The 22,735-nt window shown below is 49.6% G+C and overlaps 2 protein-coding genes across 19 annotated transcripts; both read right to left on the minus strand.

The window, feature by feature from the left end:
* Positions 1 to 51: 51 nt before the first annotated feature.
* On the minus strand, positions 52 to 20,819 carry baiap2b (BAR/IMD domain containing adaptor protein 2b). Of its 18 annotated transcripts, none has more exons than XR_003748505.1 (17): positions 20,664 to 20,816; positions 16,908 to 16,983; positions 15,478 to 15,564; positions 11,750 to 11,761; positions 11,348 to 11,409; positions 10,984 to 11,055; positions 10,545 to 10,682; positions 8,958 to 9,110; positions 7,688 to 7,897; positions 7,300 to 7,501; positions 6,577 to 6,778; positions 6,418 to 6,489; positions 6,143 to 6,314; positions 5,714 to 5,754; positions 5,459 to 5,515; positions 1,366 to 1,411; positions 986 to 1,016 (listed from the first exon to the last, which is right to left on the minus strand). XR_003748505.1 is itself a non-coding variant. In XM_028968981.1 (16 exons), exons 1-15 carry the CDS (start codon positions 20,733 to 20,735, stop codon positions 1,384 to 1,386), a joined length of 1,599 nt encoding a protein of 532 aa, XP_028824814.1. In that variant the 5' UTR covers positions 20,736 to 20,816; the 3' UTR covers positions 52 to 1,016; positions 1,366 to 1,383. The 18 variants fall into 18 exon arrangements, 16 of the variants coding, with proteins under 16 accessions (XP_028824814.1, XP_028824817.1, XP_028824815.1 ...); XR_003748506.1 differs by having other exon boundaries at positions 987 to 1,016; positions 5,714 to 5,751; positions 20,664 to 20,814; XM_028968981.1 differs by lacking the exon at positions 5,459 to 5,515 and having other exon boundaries at positions 52 to 1,016.
* Positions 20,820 to 20,983: 164 nt separating this feature from the next.
* On the minus strand, positions 20,984 to 22,731 carry chmp6b (charged multivesicular body protein 6b). The gene is made up of 8 exons (XM_028968991.1): positions 22,582 to 22,731; positions 22,395 to 22,504; positions 22,204 to 22,291; positions 21,884 to 21,970; positions 21,725 to 21,790; positions 21,572 to 21,652; positions 21,423 to 21,492; positions 20,984 to 21,227 (listed from the first exon to the last, which is right to left on the minus strand). The coding sequence occupies exons 1-8, from the start codon at positions 22,642 to 22,644 to the stop codon at positions 21,172 to 21,174; spliced, it is 621 nt and encodes a 206-aa protein (XP_028824824.1). The 5' UTR covers positions 22,645 to 22,731; the 3' UTR covers positions 20,984 to 21,171.
* Between the last annotated feature and the right edge of the window lie 4 nt (positions 22,732 to 22,735).

Here is a 22,735-nt window from a genome sequence, read left to right on the forward strand (position 1 = left end):
TTATTCATGGCTGTATTCTGGGGTAAAATTGTAAGTGAGCCCACACATGAAGGGTCTCAGGATGCTTTACTGTTGGCACGATACGGGACTGATGGTAGCGTCACCTTCTCTTCTCCAGAAAATATTTTTTCCAAATGCCCTAAACAATGGGAAATGGGTTCATCCTCAGCAGTCCAGTCCTCATACTTTTAGCAGAATGTCAGTCCGTCCTTGATGTTTTTCTTGGAGAGAAGCGGCTTCTTTGCTGCCCTTATGGACACCGGGTCATCCTCCAACAGTGTTCACTGTGTGTGAAGAATGTGTTTCCTTGCAGGTAACCACAGTTAACAGAGAAGAACAATGATTTGAAGCATCACCCTCCTTTTAAAGCATCCAGTCTGATATTCTATCTCAGCCTGACAGAATGATCTCCAGCCTTGTTCTCCTCAACCCTCTCACTCGTGTTAACGAGAGGATCACGGAAATGATCTCAGCAGGTGGAGATGGGTTTTTTGTGATTAAGTTCATTTTAATGGTAAAGACAGACTTTGCAATTCATCTGATCGCTCTCCATAACATTCTGGAGTTATATGCAAATTACTTTCATAAAAACAGGAGGAAGAAGAGACTGAACAAGGATGAAGATAATATCCCAAAGATTTTACAGAACAGAGAAGACTGGAACTCAGAGCTCTCATCTACTTCAGTACAACAAGGTTCTTTACTTCCTGTTCATGTGCAAAAACAGAAACTCAGAGACAGTTTTGCATTAACAATTTGGTGAAATAAAATCACATCAGGGTTCCGTTTCTGGGCATGGAGGAAGATATCATCTAAAGGTGACTAAGGTGGAGTCAAGAACACTTCATCAGTCTGATGCACCATCTGCAGGATTTGGGTCTGAGCTCCTCCCAGGAGACAGATGGGTGGGGCTTGGTGAGTCCTGGAGGTGGGACTTCCTCTAGTACAGGATTGGAGAGGAGGTGCTCCGGGTGGATGTTGCTCTGGGTCTCCGACGCTCCTGCAGGAAGCGACAGCTGGAAGGGAAAGTTGAAAGGGTCAAATAGGAGGCAATGTGACCTTACAACCAATCAGGGCTTCTCAGAGCTAAATCTCTATTTCCGCAGTTCTCCAATGAGAAGAATATTATTTCATGTATAATTAACATGAATGTTACTGTTTATTAACACAGTCCATATACCACTAGAAGAAGTAGAAACAGGGATCTAGTGCTCAGGATTTGAAATCAGTCCCTGTATTGTAAGTGTGATTAAACCAGAAAACCCAACATGCAGAATCAGAAGAGGAAAAATAAAATATGGAATAAAATGTCAGATAAGATGATCGAGAACAGAACCAAATGAGTCTGGGGCGCATCACACTTACACAGATTAGAACGTTCCCTCAAAAACAGGCAAATTCTGCCCCAGTGCTGTGAACAGGAAATAGGATGTTACATGCAGCACAAAATTCCCCAGTTTATCATGTTTTTCAAACTATAACCATCAACATCCACTCTGTATTGTGCTACAATAATTAAAAAAAGAGCACAAGGTTCAAACCCCACTTACTACCACCGTGTCCCTGAGCAGGACACTTAACCCTGAGTGTCTCCTGGAGGGACTGTCCCTGTCACTACTGACAGTAAGTCGCTCTGGATAAGGGACCATGAATTTATGTATAATTGACACAACTATAATAAAGTGATTAAATGAAAAATGTTAATTAAGTTAGATAAGTTAAAACACTGCCCTGAAAAAAACATTTGTGAATATTTAAAATATGTTACACACTTCAATTCAAAATTAAATATATTCATATATTTATAATACATCACTAGCACAAATATTCAAAATAATATTAAAACAATTTGAAACAAAAAAACATGTGTTCATATATTTAAAATGTATTCAAAATACATGACATGCTCGAATATCACAAAAAAACACATACACAGACACTATAATATTTAAAATAAGTCAGATGTTTGAATATTTAAAATATTGTAAGAAATCAATCACTCTGGAACAGGGTCAGTCTGGACTCTTCAGACCACATGACCTTTTTCCATCAGTGATCTCTCACTAACTAAATAATTTTACTTTCACTATTGAACAGAGACGTGAGATCAAATGGGCCAGTGGTGGCCTAGCGGTTGAGGAAGCGGACCTGTAATCAGAAGGTTGCCGGTTCGAATCCCGATCTGCCAAGGTGGCACTGAGCAAAGCACCGTCCCCACTGTCATGGTGCCCACTGCTCACCAAGGCTGATGGTTAAATACAGAGGACACATTTCACCGTGTCACTGTGTGCTGTGCTGTAGTATTTCACAATAACAATCACTTCACTTTCAAGTCTCCATTTTCTAAAATCCAGAAAAATGCATTTCAAAATAAATTAATTTGCTTCTCATATATGAAATGGGTATTTGAACCTGTGCAGGTTCTAGGTAATCCAGGTCATGGTTCTCAAAAAAGGTTATTTCAGCGGCAACTGGACTTGTTTTTGTTTCCTTGACAACGTTTCGCCCTTCCATTCCAGAGGGTAAAGGGTATTTGAACCTTTTGCAAAACCTTTGTTGTCAATCACAGCGGTCAGACGTTTCTTGTAGTTGGACGCAAGGTTTGAACGTATCTCAGGGGGGATTTTGCCATTTTCAACGCCCTAGCAGAAGGAAAGAGCGTTGATGATACATGGCCCCATCCATCCACCCTTTAACGTGGTCATGTCCACACCCAAAGCATAAAATGTTTCCACCTCCACTTTTGACAGTGGGTACGGCGTTCCTTCTCCAAATGCGGGGAGTTGAGTTGATGACAAAGACAATGGTTTTGGCTGCAGAACTTCATGGTGACTCGTTTTTGACAGGATAGGGTTCTCTACTGTATAGCGTTTATTGTTTTAATAGAAACCTCCATCTCTCTCACACACAAGCTACAGAGAGTAGGAGTGTGGGGTCAAGGAAGAGTCACATACACATGCAGCAGGTCCAGTGCATGTGGAACCACGTCCAGGTGGGACGGGTCATCATATAGGAACGTGTATGTGATGTGCAGCATGGGGTGGAGAAGCAGGAAGAAGTCAACTCTGCAGAACTCTGGAGGAGGAGGATTTATTTCATAACGGAAGCTTTTTACAGAAAGTCCTCAACCGCATGCAGCTCACGTTATATCATCATGATCATCTGTACATAATCCAGAACATAGTGCGGTGAACAACATGACACTGAAGATGGCGGTTGGCGTTGTGGATGGAGCTCTCGTACCTGCGGACGTTTTTGTTCTAATGCAGAAAGAAGAAACACTGGCAGCTTCCGGTCGTGGAAACTTTACTGCTTTTGTCTCTAAATTTATCAAAAAGCAGAGGGTTGGAGAGGGTTGGCAAAGCGCTCACACACACAGAAACACACACACACAGGATGAAATTTCAGCTGAAAGACCTCTCTTGGTTCTACAGAGGAGGAATATTCGGCTTTTTTGGGGTCAGAGGGAACATAGGGTCCAGTTCAACAGGACAGTTTCAGATTAAATGGGGAACTGATGACAGCCACTGACAGACAAACAGACAACAGAACAAATTTCACAACAAAGTCTTCATGATGAGGAGAAGTTAGCAAAAGACTGAATGAAGTCCTATATGGTAATAGACAAGACTCAACTGACTTCCACTGCAGCAGAACATTTGGTTCTACAGAGCTGGAACTTCACTTTTCACATTGTTTTCTAATTCAGTACTAAATGATATGGACCAGAGGAGCAATGGGACTACATCTGAAGAAACCAGAAGGCTCTTCATTTCCTACTTCTGGAATTACGGTTGATGTAGCTGACTTCCTGATCAGTATGAGGTCGGTGAAGAGCTTCACCATAAAACTTTTATTTCTTTACCACTAATGTGAATTACATAGATTTTTAGAACATGACTTTAGTTCCTGCACCCATAGCACCTGAGATAAAGATGAGAAGCACCGTGTTGTCTTTTCTTTCATGCATGATGAATTCAGAGCTGTTTCAGGAGAAACACGCTTTTTCATTCAGGGGGCCAAATGTTCAGGGTTCTGAATCTTCCAGTAAGGAACCAGTGTGATTGTATAGAAATGTTTTTAGGACCACCAATTAATTACATAAAATGATTAAAGATTGTTCCTCCAGGAACAATTCCACTGGTCTAGGATACATTGCAATATGGTCACCATGGCTCTAATGCAATGAGTTAGAAAGCACTGAGATAGGAAAAGGTTGTGAGAACCCCAAGCACCAAAAGCAGGGATGGGGAACCTGATCCAGGAAGGAGTTAAAAACAAAACAAATCAGGTTCCCCACCCCGGACCTACATTAAGAGCAGCAGCGTGACCAACACATGGATGTCCAATCAGAACAGTTTACAACAGGCAGAAAATAACCAAAAAAAAAAAAAAAAGAGCTGGTCACTTTATTTCAACGAAGGGTTCTTTACACTCCGTTGTTTATGGTTGACATTCATGTTCATAAGCATGAGCTTCCATAAGCATGAGTTCAGCTTTTATTTCCTAGGTCTAACTAAAGTCTAAAATGGGTTGACATGAAGTATTGCCTTCACAGAGGAGAGTTCATACATTCTATAGCATCTGCTCCCATGGGAGGACAGAAATGGTTCTTTAAGTTCTGATTTGTGGTCCTTGGCACATGTCCATGCATGAAAGACAAACACAAAAACCCGTGGTCCTCAGGTCCGTCCACTCCAGGCTTTTAAATAAAGCAATGTCTGTCCAAGCGTCCAAGGGTTCCACCAGAACGTTCCCAGTGAGGAGGTCTAGTCTCTAGTGTTTGGGTGTGGTCAGACTACAGGTGGTTTAGAGAGGGGAGGACGGTGGGAGGGGAAGGTAGGATGGAGGGAGGTGGAGTCTGCGTGTCTGTTTGTCCTCAGACTGTCGAAATCAGTTTTCCCTCTGAACTGTGGAACAAACAAAAGGGAAGATGTGGAACAGTGAAGGAACCCCATTCACCATCACATGCACCATATCCTACTCCTATAGAGCCATATGGGTGACTAAGTGATTATGGGTAATGTAGTTAATCATTAAGAAGATATTTAAAAGCAGGCAGAACAAAGGAAAATGGGGGGGGAAGAAAAGCAAGAAAAGCAGCAGAACGAGGCTACAGACCACAGTCCAAATCTCACATCTTCAACTAGACAGTGGTCAGGATAGGGATGGTCCATTTTCCCATAGATCCACACAGACACACACACACACACACACACACACACACACTTCTGAGCCTTGTGCTCGAATGCAGTGTTCCAAGTTCCCGGTGAAACATCTCCTTTAGTGGACCGGGTTTCAGTGTCACAGTGGACTGTTCTATGGGAATCTATGGGAAAGGTACCCAGTGATTGAGGCCTTATCACTACAGCATGTAAAGTGGAACCCATTCAGATGGCGAGGTTCTACACCACGTATCTGACAGGGGTTCAGGTGTACCGGCTGGTAACCTGCCCACCTTTCCTTAAATCTGTGGGTCCCCAATTTCCCAAGTTACTACGGATGACTGGTCCAGCTGTGGGCAGTAAAGAAAATGTTTTTTTTTCTGTCCTTTATCTTCTAATCATAAACCTACAGTTAAACCTCCAGTAGAATTGAAAAAATTCAAAATATTAAAAAGAAAGAAATATGTAAATTACACCCTGCTGGTTTTGGATCAGTCTGGTTCTGACAGGTTTTTTTTGTCATGTGACCAGAAGTGAACCGGTCTCACCTTGGGGGATATCTTGCCTCGTAGTCTTCCAGTCCCTGCTGCTAAAACAGAAGAGCAGGAATCAGATGATTATCTACTCACCCACCCACATACCCACCAACCTGCCCAACTCACACACCCACATACATACCCACCTACATACTCACGCACCTGTCCAACCCACACACATACCCACCTACTCGCCCACCCTCCCACTTACATACCCACCAACCTTGTGGCCAATCATGAAATGAACAGAAGACTTCACCTGTTTATCCAGATATATGATTATTTAATAAACTGAATAAATTACAGACTGAACACTTTCACTTCCTTAAATTTCAAGACTCCTTCAGAAAGGACATCAACTGCAATTCCTGCCATGAGTGGCCAGGTGGCGCCACTGGACTACAGTAAACTGATGCAGCAGATGGAGCGAGGAACACTCACCTGTGAGAGGGCGGGCACGGCCACGCTGTACGGCCGCTGTCGGCTTTGGATGGAGCTCTGGGCGGGGGCGTGCACCAGAGACCGTGAGGGCATCATGTAGTCTGGAGTGGGCAAGGTCAGACTCTCTCTTTCCAGAAGATTCCCTGTGCTGCTACTCCGCCCATGCTGAAGACTGTCACACATAAACACACGCGCGTTAATACAACACATTCAGGAAGTACCTTGGTAAAAGGACGGACGGACAGACAGACAGACAGACAGACACACACACACACCTGACGTGCAGGTGTCGGTCCGGTTCTGCTTCAGGAATGACTCGTGTGTAGGAAAAAGGGAACCAGCCTCTCCTGACAGAAGAACAGAGAAGGTACATTTCTGACTCCGCCCCCATTTTAAACTCATTTCTAGAATATGTGAACAGAGGCGCCTCTCACATCCGGTTCTTCTCGTTCTCGCCATAGTGCCAGCCGTCCCGGGCCTCGGGCACCAGCAGGGTGATTATGTCGCCCTCTGCGAAGCTCAGCAGGGTGCTGTTGTCGCCGGCTGTGTGGGAGAAGACGGCCTGTACTCGCGTGCGTCCGTTTCGCTCCAGACCGGCCGCCATGGAGCTGGAGCGCGGCAGCGTCTGTGTCTCTGCTGGGTCAGGAACTCATTGTCATTTTTTAAAGTGCATATTCACCATCTTTCAAACAGTAACACCTGGAAAAAAATGTTCCAAATGTGCAATTATAAAGCTTTAATAATAAAATCCCCATCCATTCTAACCTGTAGCCCTAAATCTCTGTTTATTAATTACACATCTACTCCACAACTGCAGGAAAAATAGTCACTTTCATTGTGTCAGTTGAATGTTCTAGGTTCTGTAATCTAAAAAACATGCCAAATATAAACTCTGGGTCTGACGGGAACTGGGTGTGTAGCTGCAGACCAGCCTCATGTCCTCAGTAAGTCCTCCTTCTCAGTCCTTCACCCATTTCCTTTTTTAAACTCGGCCCTGGCTATTCCCAGTCCTCCTGGCCTGTTTTCATTACTCCAGCACTTTGTTCTCAGTCTTGCCAATCAAAGTCCAAATGAAGACGTTTAACCCCTCGGCTGAGGTCTGGGTTTGCAACATTGAACAGTCTGAGGTCTAGAGGAGGGTCACACGTGGCCCTTACCCAGGGTGCTCTTGGACCTGACTGGTGTGACCTTGCGGACAGGCAGGGTGTTGGAGTAGACCTCGGCCCCGGGACGGTGGATCTGGGGGGACGGGCTCTTGCCCTGGGCAGCCCTGGCCTCCATCCAGTGTTGGTAGTCCTCACCACCATGGAGGCCTGCAGTGCCGTTCATCATGGCCATGCCATCCGTGACCAACACGCTCTAGAGGAGCACCAGACACACACCATTAAAAAGCTGAACAGTACTGGGGCAGGTGAAGGACACAGGGCTCCAACTAGCAGGAAAAAGACAGGTAAATGTCTTCTAATGCTGAGTCACCTGGAAATGAGGTACGGGATGATGGCTAAAAAAAAAAAAAAGAATAAGGGTCCCTGTGGAACTCCTGACCTGTTGACCCATGAGAGCAGCCAGCTCTGCTGGTAGGGGGAGGGGTTTGGCCCCTGGGATGGGCTCTGAAATGTGCAGGCTGCCCCTGGAGGCGTGGAGGGGGGCGGAGCTCATCTGCTGGGACAGGAGCATGGCTCTCTCCGGGAGTCGGCTGGGATCTGCACACACCTGCTGCCACACCGGAATCTTCTGAGAGAGGATGTCCTTCCCCTGGAAACGTATGAACACACACACACACACTACTGTCAGACTGTGTGGGCCTGGGTCAGATCAGGTGTTAAACACACACACACACACACACACACACACACAACAGCATGCAGAGGGCAGGTCATTGGAGCCAGGTGCTCATGCAGGTCTTGCCAGGTTCATTCTGCCAAAGCAATTAGCACCAGAGTGGCAGAGCTGGCAACCCGCAATGCCACCAGAGGAGACTGGCTGACCTGAGAAGGACAAAGAGCTGCAGAGAGACTGCAGCCAACAGAACATAAGGGACCCAAACAAAACCAGAAGAGAACCAGTCAACCTGCAAATAACAAATAACAGACAGACAGAGATGCTCCCATGATGGTGTTATTCTGCAGGAAACAGAATGACCTCTAAATGATATAACCCTTAAACTGATAGGTGAAGTGAATAAAGCTGTGTGTGTGTGTGTGTGTGTGTGAGAGAGAGAGAGAGAAAGAAACTAATCGTTTCACTGTGGGTATGTGAGTGTGTGTGTTAGTCAGTACTTAGTGTCGGTGGGAGTGTGTGCGGTGCTCCTCAGCAGATGGTCGGTTTATTTCATTACGTGACGCTGAACTCATTTCTCCAACTGGAACAGGGTCTGTTACACAACCAACACTCAGAGTGTGTGTGTGTGTGTGTGTGTGTGTGTCTGTGTGTGGGCAGCAGCAGCAGTCATAATCAAGAGTAACCCCTAACATTAAGCTCTGAGGGGTGACTCATGTCACACACACACCTACATCTCCCCCACACACACTCATCACTTCAGAGCACAGAATAATAGCACACAGCGATCAGTGTGTGGACCATGTTCTTTTGAAACTGGGCCACTCTGACGGACCCAGTCACCCTCTCCTCTATTCAGCCCCATGGTTCCTCCTCCTCTCCTCCCTCTTCTGTCTCCTGAACTCTCCCTTCATCATTCCAGTCAATGGATGAACGGCGAGTAAGCATCATGAAGAATGGAGAAATGGTCAGCCAGTTGGAGACAGAGCAGGGGTTTAAGTCAGAAGTGTGTGTGTGTGTGCGCGCATCTTCTCACCTTGCCGTGGTACGTACTGGCGTTCTTGGCCACGGCGCACTGCCGGTCCACCAGGAAGCAGTAGCGCCTGCGCTCCTCGGACAGCGCCGCCTTGTAGCCCTCGGCGATGTAGCTGTCCAGGTCGCTCTGCTTGTTGCTGATGGCCTCCACGTACTGTCGGGGGGGGCGGGGTGCCGGGAAGACAAGACAAGCCGATGGGGCGCGTGTGAGTCATGTGTCACCGATTTATTTTAAAAGACCTACACCTTCTAGTCTGGTTATCAGGTCAGAACTGGTTTTAATGGAACTTAGGCAGCTGTGACAAAGGTCAGAGTTCGCAGGTCCATTAAAATAAAAAGTAGTGCTCCTTAAAGGAAGAGTTGGTCCATCTTCATCATGACCAGAACCCGTCAGCTGCCTGGAGAACATGTACAACACACAGATCTAAACTGAAAATGGCCCAACGTCCTTTAACGTCTCCAGCAGAGCAATGGTTCCACAGATGGATGAGGCAGGATGAAATCAGCAGTTGTGATCAAAATAAACTGTAAAATCAGAAACTCTGGTAATATACAGTTGAAGTGAAGGAAGAATAGATGAAACTCAGAAGATTCTGTCAGTTAGGTGAGACCTTAGAGCAGAAACATTCAGAGGAACTTGGCAGAACAGTTGGCCACTTGGTGGTGCTGCTGACCCAGAATTAATCCGAAAAACGCAGTGTACCTTGATGCAAAACATCAGTGCATCAGACAAAGAGAGTCAGGAAACCATCCTGGCCAGTGAAATTATAAAAACACAGAGAAGAGAACTTGGACATTGTTTAGCCTTGTCCTCCAACTGGCATCACAGGTATGGACTTCCTCATTCCCACAAGACACGTCCAGCCAAACGAAACCATTCCGTCTGCCGCAGGGCTCCAGCTATGATACCACAAGGACAACAGTCAGTCACATTCTGATCACCAGGCACTGATTCTGCAGCCACAGGACGATAAGCCCCGCCCACTGATCAAGAGCAGGCCTGTCAATCAACAAGAGATTGAACTCCCATGAGCACAGAAAGCAGGTATGTGCACCTGCGCAAGGTCAGATGCAGGGCGTGGCACAGAGAGCAAACCTGTTCTCTTTCAGCAGAATAACACCAAATTCTCAGGAATAATGAAATGCTACTTTAACATGATCTGCAGAGTAGTTGCAGTACAGAGAACGTCTTTTTAGTGGATCTCCTCTCTCTCATACACGCACACACATGCACAAACACCAAAATCATGGAAGGTGTTTCTCCAAAACGCCCTCCATCCAAGAGATTATATGCACCCAGCACACATAAACAGCCGTAACGTGCACCATTAAACATGCAGCCGTAACCAGTGTAACCATAATGGTGGTCTAGTGGTCTAGAGGTCCCATCCCCACACGCTGCTCCCCGGGCGCCTGTCATTGTGCTGTTAAATACAGAGGACACGTTTCACTGTGTCACCGTGTGCTGTGCTGCAGTGTTTCACAATCACATGCCGGTATCACACAGACTTCTTCACTGCAGTACGGAGCGCCCATTTCACCACAACTTTGCCCCGTTAGTGCCGGTTCCACACCCACAGTAGCTCACCTGCATCTCCTTGTCTCCGTACTTGGACGGGGTCTTGCTGCCCTGGCTCTTCCTCCTCAGTTTCTTCAGCTCAGCCTGGCACTTCTCCAGACTTTCGCCTTTACTCTTGTGCTCCATCTGGTACTTCTTCAGGGCAGCCTGTTTAAGGTAGGTAGGACGTGGGACATGTAGGACTCAGGTGGTAGTAGCCTAGTGGGTAACACACTCGCCTATGAACCAGAAGACCCAGGATCAAATCCCAATTACTACTATTGTGTCCCTGAGCAAGACACTTAACCCTGAGTGTCTCCAGGGGTGGACCGTCCCTGTAACTACTGATTGTAAGTCGCTCTTGATAAGGGTGGAAATGGAAAATCAACTTCCTTTTTCCACACAGAAACTCACGTTCTAAGAAAATGACTTGTGTGCATGTGTTCACATATGTGAGTATCTGACTCACGTTGAGGTAGCGAACGTCCAGCTCCACCTTCTTCTCCAGCTCTGTCAGCAGCTCGTTGTGGAAGGACTTGAGCTGCAGGGAAATAAAGAGAGCAGAGGAGCTTCAACACACGATGTTTGGGTCATGTCAACCTCCCCATGGCTCTGAGTCCGGACAAGAATGCCTCGGTGGTGACAGCTCGGTGGTGTTTGTTCACGTGTGTGTGTGTGTGTGTGTGTGTGTGTCCAGGCGCTGGAATCTGTGATCGTTATAAGCCATTAAAACGGGGGGCTCTTTCAGGTGGACATTCTGGTTTTCCCTGTTCCAGAGTTTGGGTTTAAGGCTTTGTGACCCTGGAAAGGTTGGGGGAGCCGAACGATCGTACCATGTCTTCAAGCTGCATCTGTATCTGCCGGTGAACCTCGGCCATCTGGAAGAGCACGTCCCCTGCAGGACAGAAAAGCGAGAGAAGTTGCTGTGAACCTGCACGATCATCTAAACGCCATCAACATGCAGACAGAGAACCATGCAGCCAAACACATGAAGGCTGGGGGGTGGCGGTGGAGGAGTAAAGTATGAAGCGGTCAGATGACAGGAAATAAGTGATCTTGTTTAATTATCGTTATTGCTGATAACAGCTGGAGATGGAATCTCGAGAGCAGAGTGCAACCACACCAAAGCTGCACATGGAGAAAAAAAACGAGCGAAAGGAGAGGGGAGGAGCCATGCAGCGGTGGCGGCAGCGGCGGAGTTGTCGTCGTCGTCGTCGTGGTGATCAGGTACCTACATGCTGCCTCTTCTGAATGTGCAATGCGTTGGAAAAAAAGGAACAAAAGATCTCAATTGAGCAACAAGAGGGAGTTGTGAGAAGACGTGGAGACACAGGGGAGAAGAACAGGGCTACAGAGGAGAACGCCACACAGACCTGGCCAGCCAAACCCTTCTGCAGGGACCCTGGGGTCGAAGGTCACACCCTTCTGACCTCTGACTGTATGAACAAGCCAATCCAAAAGCTTTTCTTCATGATTATGAATTTTCTAGAGGTCACATGATCAAACATGATCAGCGCCAGCGCAGCATCATGGGTGATTTATTTTGGGATTAAAGTGGAAACGGCGGTGGGTTGGATCATCCATCCATCCAAATGAGGCGGGATTCGGATGGTTTGGATTGATGAATCTGGGGTCAACCTGGGGTCAGGGTCCATGATACTGGATTGGATTCCAACGTCCAATTAGAAACACGCAGCATGGAAAGGCCCTCAGTTAAAGACACAGGCAGGGAGATACGAGAGAAAAGACCAGATGTTCCCCTTCCTGCAGCAGTGGTGGAGTTGCAGCTCTGGCCCCGTTTATTGAAATTGAGCCCCCGTCCAAATAGTCGACCGGATGGTGGACAACCTGCAATGTATCCTCCAGCCACCAAGCAGAAACATCACACACACACACACACACGGCCGGGTGTACTGGGATCCTGTCAAGGTCGTCATGTGTTAATCCTGGATGCGGTCAGGTATCTAGTGGGATTAGGCTGGATTCAATGCTGAGGGAAGGACCCTCCTGAACCCGTCTCCACCCTAAAGCCCCACCCCATCTCCACCCCCATTCCATTTCCATGGCAACATCTGCGCCGCTCCACAGCGGGCTTAAGCCTCTTAGCTGTAATCAGCACTGATCAGCCAAAGTCGGGTTTATGCCGAGCGGAGCATATTGTCGTCTGGGCCCAGATCCCAGTGTGATTGGCTAATTAGGGCCGCCAGACTCCGGACTTTCGAGTGAAGAAGCCGGTTCCGTGCAGGAAACAACGTAGCACCAACAGTGGCCAACACACGTCCTCTACCCATCACTGGAACAGAGGACAGACAGGCAGACAAGCGGCAGACCAACAGACAGACAGACAAAGAGACAGACAGACATTTCTGTGGAATGTTTAGACTGAAGTAATCGATAAATGTCTGCCCATCCTTCTCCAAATCTCATCATTCAGTCATGTGGTCTGATATAAAAATGAGAGAACAACTGTAAATATCAGCAGTGACCAATCACATCCAAGGTTGATATCCATTCCCACACAGTCACAACCAATCAGCATCCGGCCCATGAACAGGATGCCATGTGGTCTCTCCAGCAGGTTCTATGGTGGGTGCAGCACGACAGCAACGTGCCCCGAGTCTCCAGGCAGTTCAAGAGCAAATCACAGATTGTCACAGCGAGAATGTCAGTGTGTGTGTGTGTGTGTGTGTGTGTGTGTGTGTGTGTGACATGCACCGATAGAGAGGACTTGTATATGTAAACAGAGATGGTTATTGATCAGGGAAGATTGTCTACAGATGACTGATGCTTTAGTGGCTGTGGGCTTCACCCTGGGGTTCACCGACTCAGCAGTGGTGATGAGCAATTCTGCACGTTCTCAAACCCCTGAGTCACCGGCAGTACCAGCTGTCGGGCGGTTTCCATGGTTACCATGAAATGGAAGAGGGGACCGATGCTCAGGAGGAAACTAAAACTCACTCCGGAACACTGGATCCAGGGCGGGGCACCTGTCACCAACCACTCACTCGCACCTACTGACAATTTAGAGTCACCGGGTCACCTGGAGCCGGCCGGAGGGCACCATAGAACCTGGAGGAGACGCACACGTCACTAAACCCTAATGTTTCATGGGAATCATGGGGAAAAACGAGCCCGCGTGTAGGTCACACTGAGGGCATTAAGAGAAGAGATGCACAACACTTAAATCACCACACTGCGTCTTCATCAGACGTTAAACGCGGAAGGTAATAAAGTTCCATCTCCAGCCTGCTCTAGTTTCACACGAGAACGTGATTCCCCGGTGATGAGAGCGTGATGCTCTGCAGCAGCTCCCTGCCCGATATGGTCAGCAGGAAGTGGACGTATTTGGGCATCATGACATCACCAGCAGCAGCGCGCCTTTTTTGGGCACCACATCCGTAGTCTCGGAGTCGGAGGAGAGCGCCGGGCGCCTGCTCTATTTTTAGCGCAGTGTGGCAGCGCCGCTCTCCCGTGGCTCGACACGTTTCTGCATCGCGGTGTGGGTGGAACGTCGCGAGAGACTGTGGACGGGGAGTGGAGACGGGGGCGGGTCGCGGCAGGATGCTGCGGTGGAGACCGTCTGGAGTGCCATTCAGGACATTAATCTGAACCTCTGGGGTTCCATCGTGACCTCTGACCTCAAACAATACAGCCGTTTTCAGAGAACCACCATGGTCTTCCCTGCTACCAGAGTCAGGCTGACTGATTTAGGTCCATCCTAAAGAGTCTGAAGCGCTGCTCAGTACCACAATGAGGATCGTGGTGATGAACTTCACCGAGATATCCAAACCACTGACTAGATCTGCCTCTTTCTGTTCTGGCTAACCCTAGACTACAGGCGCTCTGGCGGTGATTTCTAGAGAACCTGTATCAGATGGTATTCACTTCCGTCTGATGAATGCTGTGAATGTAAATGAACAAGTTCATCACATTACAGCACGATACTGAGCAGTAAATCCTTCTGTCATATTCTGCTATTGAAAAAGCCGAATATAATAACGACGGGGAACATCTACCACCACCTCAGTTCATATGACTCGTGCAATATTAATGCACACACACACACACACACACACACACACACACACACACAGAGCAGCGGTGAAGTCAGGCAGGTGAACAGAAAAAAATTATTCACGTGTGGAGGAGACACGTGAGCTTCTGTTCCTCTGAAACATTACAGTATGGGCTTCAATAAGCCCCAGCTTCATAAGCACCGCCCCCCTACCATCCACGCACCACCCTGACCCTACCCCCATCTTGTGTGTTTCTAACAACTCGTGGCTTTAATGACAGCATGAATTGGGAGTGTGCTGTTACGTGCACCATTTCTGCAGCAGGTCAATTGCAGTAATGAAGGAAACACCGCAGCGCTTTACACACAAAGAGGAAGGAAGGACTCTTTTTGGCAAAAAAAAAAATGTCATGGTGACACACAGATGGATTGATATAAACTGCACATATTCAGGTTCAGTACGGCCAAAAGTGCCATGTGATCATTCATAGTTTTGATGCCTTCAGTGAGAATCTACCAACGTAAATGGTCATGAAAATAAAGAAAACACGTTGAATGAGAAGGTGTCCAGACTTTTGGCCTGTACTGTACATTCCACTAAGATCTTAACAGCTACGTCTGTAATGGAATTTTCCCAGAGAAATTAGTTTAAGGTAAAATGATTGGGAGGGGTGTGGCAGGGGAGGAGTCGGGAAAGATGAATTTGCATTTGCTGAGCATCAGACAGGGAAAATGAAAACCTTGGTGAAGGTGGCAGGATAAAGTGTTGCCACCCCCTGCTGTCCCACCCCAATCCCCTCGCGGCTCTGCCCCCAGATACTCCTGAAGCCCCCAGAGCCTGAGCAGCTGGCTCCGCCCCACTGCTCACTGCCAACCTGCTTCCACAGCCCGTGTGTGTGTGTGTGTGTGTGTGTGTGTGTCCAGTTCCCATCTAATCCAGGAACTCACCGACATCCTTTGAGCTGTGACTCTCGCTGGCCAGCTCGCCCATCCGCACCAGCGCGTCGAAGTAGCCTTTTGCAGCAAAAGTCACACCTGGAAATATGGAAGCAAGTGGGCATTGGTCAGATGTGCGGGACCGCCCCTCCCTGCGGACCCGCCCCCTTCCTGCCCGCTGTGGAGCTAGGTGAGGTGAGAGGAGAGAGAGAGAGAGAGAGAGACTACGTGGCTCTGAAGCGGGAACGGGGAAGCGTGAGCGGTGATGCCATGGCTTTGGCTGGATGGGACGGTGGCATCATGGACTATTTTTGGTCCCACCTGTGGCAGCATTGAGCAGTTCCATAAAAGAAGCTGCTGGGTGAAGTTCGGATAACTCCGGAGTCTGAATCTAGACCTCAGGCGCATCTGAACAACAGTCAAGGAACCTTGGGAAGATCCAAGCTAAGTCACTATGCAAGAAGACAGGAGCAGTGTGTGGGGACGGTGCTTTGATCATCGGCGAATCGGCAACCTTCTGATTAAGGGGTCACTTTCCTTAACCGCTAGGACACCACTGCCCCCATGTGATAGAAGTGTAGAGCTGAGAAAAGAGCAAAGAAAGAGGGGTTCCCAGCACCACTACACAGCCCTCGCTGTTCTAGACACCACATGGAGTACGGTGGTAGAACCCAGGCTAAAGCTGCACCAGCCAATCACAGGGCAGGAAGCGGCCCGCAACGTAATCCTGTTAAAGGCACCAAGCAGAAGCTGTTAATCTCCATATCGTTCAGCAGAGTCCATTACAGAAACGGAACAGCCGCTCCTCCAGAACCTTCACTAGCACGACATTAGATGGAAACAGAGTAGTCTTGGTGTGTAACACTAAACTCCCATAAGATCTTCCTCCTCCTCCTCCTCCTCCTCCTCCTCCTCTGTAGTGGTGCCCACAAGCCGCTCCTGCCCAGGCAGCCTGGCATTGATGAAGTGCTACTCCCTCAGAGAGAGGAACCTATTTTTGTCCCTTATCTAGGAGACTAGAACACACACACACACACACACACACGGTTCAACACACTGGATCTGATACTTTCAGCAGATGGCAGCAACAGCGAATCAGAGGAGAGGCTGTATTGAAGAACGTGGGAGGGGTTCAAGGTCGAAGTTGTGTCCTTGCCTCCCCTCGATTGAACCCTGGTTCTGTTGGAGGTGTAGAAATAACATGCTGGCTGCTCTGCAGGGCCACCTGCCCTACTTACTCCTGCCCCACTGGAACATGCCCCGCCCCCCGAGCGTGAGTGGCACTGGGACTGGTGAGGATGAGGAGGAGGATGATTATGATGCATGCAGGGCAGCAAGCGCAGGTGGACCCCCAACATTAAACTAACAGTGAAACAACGTTTAAAGAACACAGAACATGAAGACAGCAGCAGGAACACGGGTACCTGCCGGCGGGTACTCACTAGACAGCGCCTTCTCATACGTCTTCCCCATGGCCACGAAGTTCCGCAGGCACGGGTTGAACTGTTCCATGATGGACTGCAAGAGAAACGCCACAGTGAGTGATCATGAGGAGGTTCTGTAAATTCACGTTGTGTGTTGCGGGTGATGGGTGGCCAGATGTAACACACACACACACACACACACACACAAAATCGCTTCGTTCGTTCAAATCATGACAACCAGGTCACACAGGACAGTGGTTCCAAAACAGTTCTTGTTCTCAGCGTGTTCAGAGAAGTTCAGGACCAGAGGTGGAAGATGGGAGCTGTCTTCCGTGACCATATATGGGCATGTCGGAATTCCTGCATTAGCATTCTGCACGAGTCCAGAGCGGGGGTGGAGGGTTCCTGCAGCGCAGCTCATTCATGTAAAGAACCAGAACCTCCCACCAAATCCACTCATTCATACGGACGTTCCTTTGTCCTCGATCCCGAATCCTGAGACGAGAACACGGACACGCGTGTATTCTGGGAAGCCATTTGTCTGCAGAACATCCGCGTCTCGTATAATTACAGGGAAGAGCGAAGAAATGGACAGATTTCAAAATTCCTCCACTGCGCTGAGCGAGAATTGTGTTGTGGTTCCTGCAGCAGACCCCCCCCCCCACACACACACACAATTTAAGTTGTACTGAACTTGTTACCGGATTTCTGTCCAGTTCATCTCTATTCGATTCTTCTTCAGCATCTGAATGTCATTGAGACACCAGAGATAAAAACGAGGACAAGTGCAGGTCGACCGGTAGACAGACAGGAACGCCGGTTCTGCATCTTATTATCCTGCAGTGTGTGTGTGTGTGTCGTTGGAACCAGGAACCAGTTTCATCTCCAGACTGGTGGAAGCGGAGAGAACAGAGTGTCCTAATCTGCAGAGAGGAGGGGCGGCTGCTTCCACACGTCCCTCCACCCTCCTCACAGTCTCTGGAACAGCTGGCCCTGATCTCACCTGCAGCCACAGCTTCAAAACCATCTGTCCCCACTTACACACACACACACACACACACACACACACACACACACACAGAAGCACTGAGAGCAGAAGAGAGATGGTCGAGAAGAACACCAGGAGACACCTCAGCAGCACAGCGGGTTCCCTTTCACTTTAATGTCACCGCAGACTAAAGACTGGCCAGAAACCGCACACATACCCCACATACAGTAGTTGTGCCTGTTCTGTACCAGAATTCACCAGATTGGGATTTATTAGCCAAAAAAGGGGCAGTGGTGGCCTAGCGGTTATGGAAGCGGCCCCGTAATCAGAAGGTTGCTCACCTCAGCTCACAGAGGTACCAACACCTCCACACAAAAACTGCATACCAACACCGGTGAGGTATTCTGTACCGATGAGGTACCAACAACGCCACACAAAAAAGGCAAACCAACACCACCGGCATAGAACCACTCATCGAGGTACTAACACCTCCACACCAAAACTGGCATACCTAAAAAAAAAAAAAAAAAAAAAAAAAAGTGAAGTGATTGTCACATGTGATACACAGCAGCACAGCACACAGTGCACACAGTGAAATTTGTCCTCTGCATTTAACCATCACCCTGAGTGAGCAGTGGGCAGCCATGACAGGCGCCCGGGGAGCAGTGTGTGGGGACGGTGCTTTGCTCAGTGGCACCTCAGTGGCACCTTGGCGGATCGGGATTCGAACCGGCAACCTTCTGATTACGGGGCCGCTTCCTTAACTGCTAGGCCACCACTGCCCTTTTTTTTTTTTTTTTTTTTTTTTTTTTTTTTAAAAAGACCTAGACCGCCGGTACAGAATACCTTGCCAAGGTACCAACTCCACCACAACAAAACTGAACAGCTTAGAACAGCTCGCCGAGGTACCAATAACCCCACACAAAAACTGGCATACCAATACCGCCAGTACAGAACAGCTCACCGAGGTACCAACACCGGCGGCACAGAACAACTCGGCCCCGTAATCAGAAGGTTGCCGTTTCCAATCCCGATCCGCCAAATTGCCACTGGGCACTGTCCCCACACACTGCTCCCTGTGCCCACTGTTCACCAAGGGTGATGGTTAAATACATACCAGTACAGTATACTTCTCTGAGGTGCCAACACCAGCAGCACAGAACAGCTCGCCGAGGTACCCACACCGGCGGCACAGAACAGCTCGCCGAGGTACGCGCACCGGCGGCACAGAACAGCTCGCCGACGTACCCGCACCGGCGGCACAGAACAGCTCGCCGACGTACCCGCACCGGCGGCACAGAACAGCTCGCCGAGGTACCAACACCGGCGGCACAGAACAGCTCGCCGAGGTACCAACACCGATGGCACAGAACAGCTCGCCGAGGTACCCACACCGGGAAAAAGAACAGCTCGCCGAGGTACCCACACCGGGAAAAAGAACAGCTCGCCGGGGTACCCACACCGGCGGCACAGAACAGCTCGCCGAGGTACCAACACCGACGGCACAGAACAGCTCGCCGAGGTACCAACACCGACGGCACAGAACAGCTCGCCGAGGTACCCACACCGGGAAAAAGAACAGCTCGCCGGGGTACCCACACCGGCGGCACAGAACAGCTCGCCGAGGTACCAACACCGACGGCACAGAACAGCTCGCCGAGGTACCAACACCGACGGCACAGAACAGCTCGCCGAGGTACCCACACCGACGGCACAGAACAGCTCGCCGAGGTACCCACACCGGGAAAAAGAACAGCTCGCCAGGGTACCCACACCGGCGGCACAGAACAGCTCGCCGAGGTACCAACACCGGCGGCACAGAACAGCTCGCCGAGGTACCAACACCGATGGCACAGAACAGCTCACCGAGGTACCCACACCGGGAAAAAGAACAGCTCGCCGGGGTACCCACACCGGCGGCACAGAACAGCTCGCCGAGGTACCAACACCGACGGCACAGAACAGCTCGCCGAGGTACCAACACCGACGGCACAGAACAGCTCGCCGAGGTACCAACACCGACGGCACAGAACAGCTCGCCGAGGTACCCACACCGGGAAAAAGAACAGCTCGCCGAGGTACCCACACCGGGAAAAAGAACAGCTCGCCGAGGTACCCACACCGGGAAAAGAACAGCTCGCCGAGGTACCCACACCGGGAAAAGAACAGCTCGCCGGGGTACCCACACCGGGAAAAGAACAGCTCGCCGAGGTACCCACACCGGCGGCACAGAACAGCTCGCCGAGGTACCCACACCAGAATTACAGAAAAACTTTTCTTTTTTTTAAAATCATCAGTTCACACCATTTTAAAAAGTGTGTGTGAGTCTTTAGGGGAGATGTTCTGCTCAAGCGCTTGTGTTTAGGATCAGAAGTGACATCTGGAGAAGAATGTCGTCCACAAAATTAACTTTACTGAGTAATCTTCACACGTACACACACAACGGGCAAGACGTGCAACACCTCCTTCTCACACACGCGAGACTCACTGAGGACATGAGGATGACCGGGTGGTGGGTCTTCTACAAATAGATCGAGAACAGTCATCTGTACCACAACCTGGAGTATGAACCAGAAGAGCACAAAGTCCCACGTTACGGCTCAAATTTAACCCCAAGTATGTCCACAGGGACTGTCCCTGTTTATTTTTTTATCTTCTCACCTCACCTGACCTTCATCTACTACAGCGGACAATAACAATGATGATGATGGAACCTGGTGCCCATCGGCTCCACGCGTCATCAGAACCCACCCGAACCCCGAATAAGGACCCTGCCGCGGACCCACCTTGTAGACATTCTCCGTGATCCGGTGCACCTCGTCGCTCCGGGACATGTCGGCGGCTCCGCTGCGGACCATGAGCGGGTCTCCGCTGCGGCTCCGCGCCCTTTTATAGGGGATCCTCCGCGCGCGGCGCGCCCACGCGGCGCGTCACCGGGGCTCCGCCTCCTCGCACGCGGAACACCGGAAGCGGGCGGCGTGGGAGGCGGACCCACGCCACCGCACTGCGGGGCTCCGTCGGTCGGACGTTTAAAACGGAATTAAAGTCCCCTGCAGTGACCGCGCCCCCACGTGGCCACCAGTGGGAAATACACGAGAACGCGGACTAATAAACACATCAAATGATTTATTTAAAAAAAAGAGAAATAAAAGCAGAATGAATGTTGTCTGTAAGGCATCAATGAGGTCGCGGCGGTACACGGATAGTCCCCGGCGTGGGGAGATGCCGCAGAGTCCAGATCTTTCCTTTCATCACATCATCATCATCATCATCCAGTAGCTTCTGGGGTCAGGTCTAGGCAGCCAGCATCTCTCCATCTGCTTTGTTCTTCACTCGGCCCTTCTCCCGCTCTAGAACACAAGCAGGTGAAAGGTCATTCACTCCAGTACCTGGTTACTATGGCCCTCAGGGTTGGTTGGTGATGAGATTAAGCATTTCCTCTCTCAGCATTGTTCCTATTTATTAAACAGTTTTTATTCCACCTAAAATCGCAGAACGACGGAAGGAGATGAAAGGTGTGAAGTGATGAGTGGGCGGGGACTCACTTGGCTCCTCCTCCGTTTTGTGGACGTCAGGTAGCGGCTCGTCCGGAACCTCAGGCAGCTGCACGTCTCCCTGACAGAAGAGAAAATAAACGAGAGTCTGAGCGATGGAGGAGCTGGAGATTGCGGCTGGAGCTCGGGGCTTCACCCACCTGCGTGATGGCCTCCAGCTCCGCCAGCACGGCGTCCTCGTCCTCCTGGGACAGCGACCCGGCCAGCAGCTCATCGATTTGCTGCAGAGCAGATAGTCAGTACAAGTCAGGGGGAGTTAGATCCGCTTCCTACCGCGATGGAGACGAACTCACCCTCTGGTACTCGATGGAGTCCTGCGTCTCGTCCATGATCCGCTCCACTTCTTCTACGCTCAACGTCTGCGGGCGGAACGGCACAAGAGCAGAGAATCAGCTGGAGATCCAGCTCGGCCCATCATGGTCATGATTCCATCAGAGGAGCTCCAGATTTACCTCGTGCATCTTCTTCAGACACTCGTTTCCAACTTTCAGGCCTTCGATGACTTTCATCTCGATCTGTGCAAACTCGATATCCTGAACCTGCAGAACAGGAGAACCAAGCGAGGCATGAGGAGGACGTTCACAGAGGATCTCCTCCTCATCCATTTCCATTTTAGACTACAGGTCACACTAGGGCTACCAGATGGGTTTTCAGGGGGGGTCAGCTGGTCAAACTGATCTTAATACCTTACAGTCCCAGGTCAGAAGAAGATTATTATTATTATTATTATTATATGGAATAAGACTGAAAGATGAGAGTTGTGGTGGGTCACCATGCGCTCCAGGTTGCTTATCTGGCCGTCGGTCTTGTCCAGAAGCTGCTCCTGGTAACGCTTCTTCTTCAACAGCAGTAATGCTTTCCTGCTCTCACACACACACACACACACACACACACACACACACAGTGGTGATTAGAATGTGTGGACCTCATGATGACTGTGTGTGTGTGTTCTCCTCCTCTCACTCTTTCTTGCCGTCCTTCAGCAGCTGCCGGGCCACCAGCTTCTCCTTCTCCAGCTGCAGGCCCAGCTTCTTCTGGTACTGCCTCAGGCGGTCCCGCTGCTGCTTCAGTTGCTGTGGGGAGAGCAGCAGGACGATGGTGGAGATGAAGTCAGATGTTCAGCGAGAAGCGAGGAGGAAGCGGGTCTCACCAGCACCGCCCGGTCCTGCTCCGTCACCCGGGTCCGTCTCTTCCTGGCGAAAATGTTCCCCATCCCGACCCGCTCGCCAAGTTCACGCTGGAAGTGGAGCAGGAGCTTCTTCACCAGCAGCCGCCATGACGCAGGTCGAGCCACGCCCTCAACC

The sequence above is a fragment of the Denticeps clupeoides genome, unplaced genomic scaffold, assembly GCF_900700375.1.
Source record: "Denticeps clupeoides unplaced genomic scaffold, fDenClu1.1, whole genome shotgun sequence".
Taxonomy (NCBI): domain Eukaryota; kingdom Metazoa; phylum Chordata; class Actinopteri; order Clupeiformes; family Denticipitidae; genus Denticeps; species Denticeps clupeoides.

Bases quoted from the DNA above. Each gene is read 5' to 3' on its own strand.
- baiap2b (XM_028968972.1), bottom strand. From the start codon at position 20,735: ATGGTCCGCAGCGGAGCCGCCGACATGTCCCGGAGCGACGAGGTGCAC. The intron at 11,056-11,347 runs GTACGATCGTTC...ATTTCCCTGCAG, and splicing joins AGATGCAGCTTGAAGACATG to CTCAAGTCCTTCCACAACGA. The intron at 5,755-6,142 runs GTGAGTGTTCCT...CTTCTGTTTTAG, and splicing joins CCGTGCCCGCCCTCTCACAG to CAGCAGGGACTGGAAGACTA.
- chmp6b (XM_028968991.1), bottom strand. From the start codon at position 22,644: ATGGGGAACATTTTCGCCAGGAAGAGACGGACCCGGGTGACGGAGCAG. The intron at 22,505-22,581 runs GTGAGACCCGCT...CTCTCCCCACAG, and splicing joins AGCAGGACCGGGCGGTGCTG to CAACTGAAGCAGCAGCGGGA. The intron at 21,493-21,571 runs GTGGGTGAAGCC...CTCTTCTGTCAG, and splicing joins AGCTGGAGGCCATCACGCAG to GGAGACGTGCAGCTGCCTGA.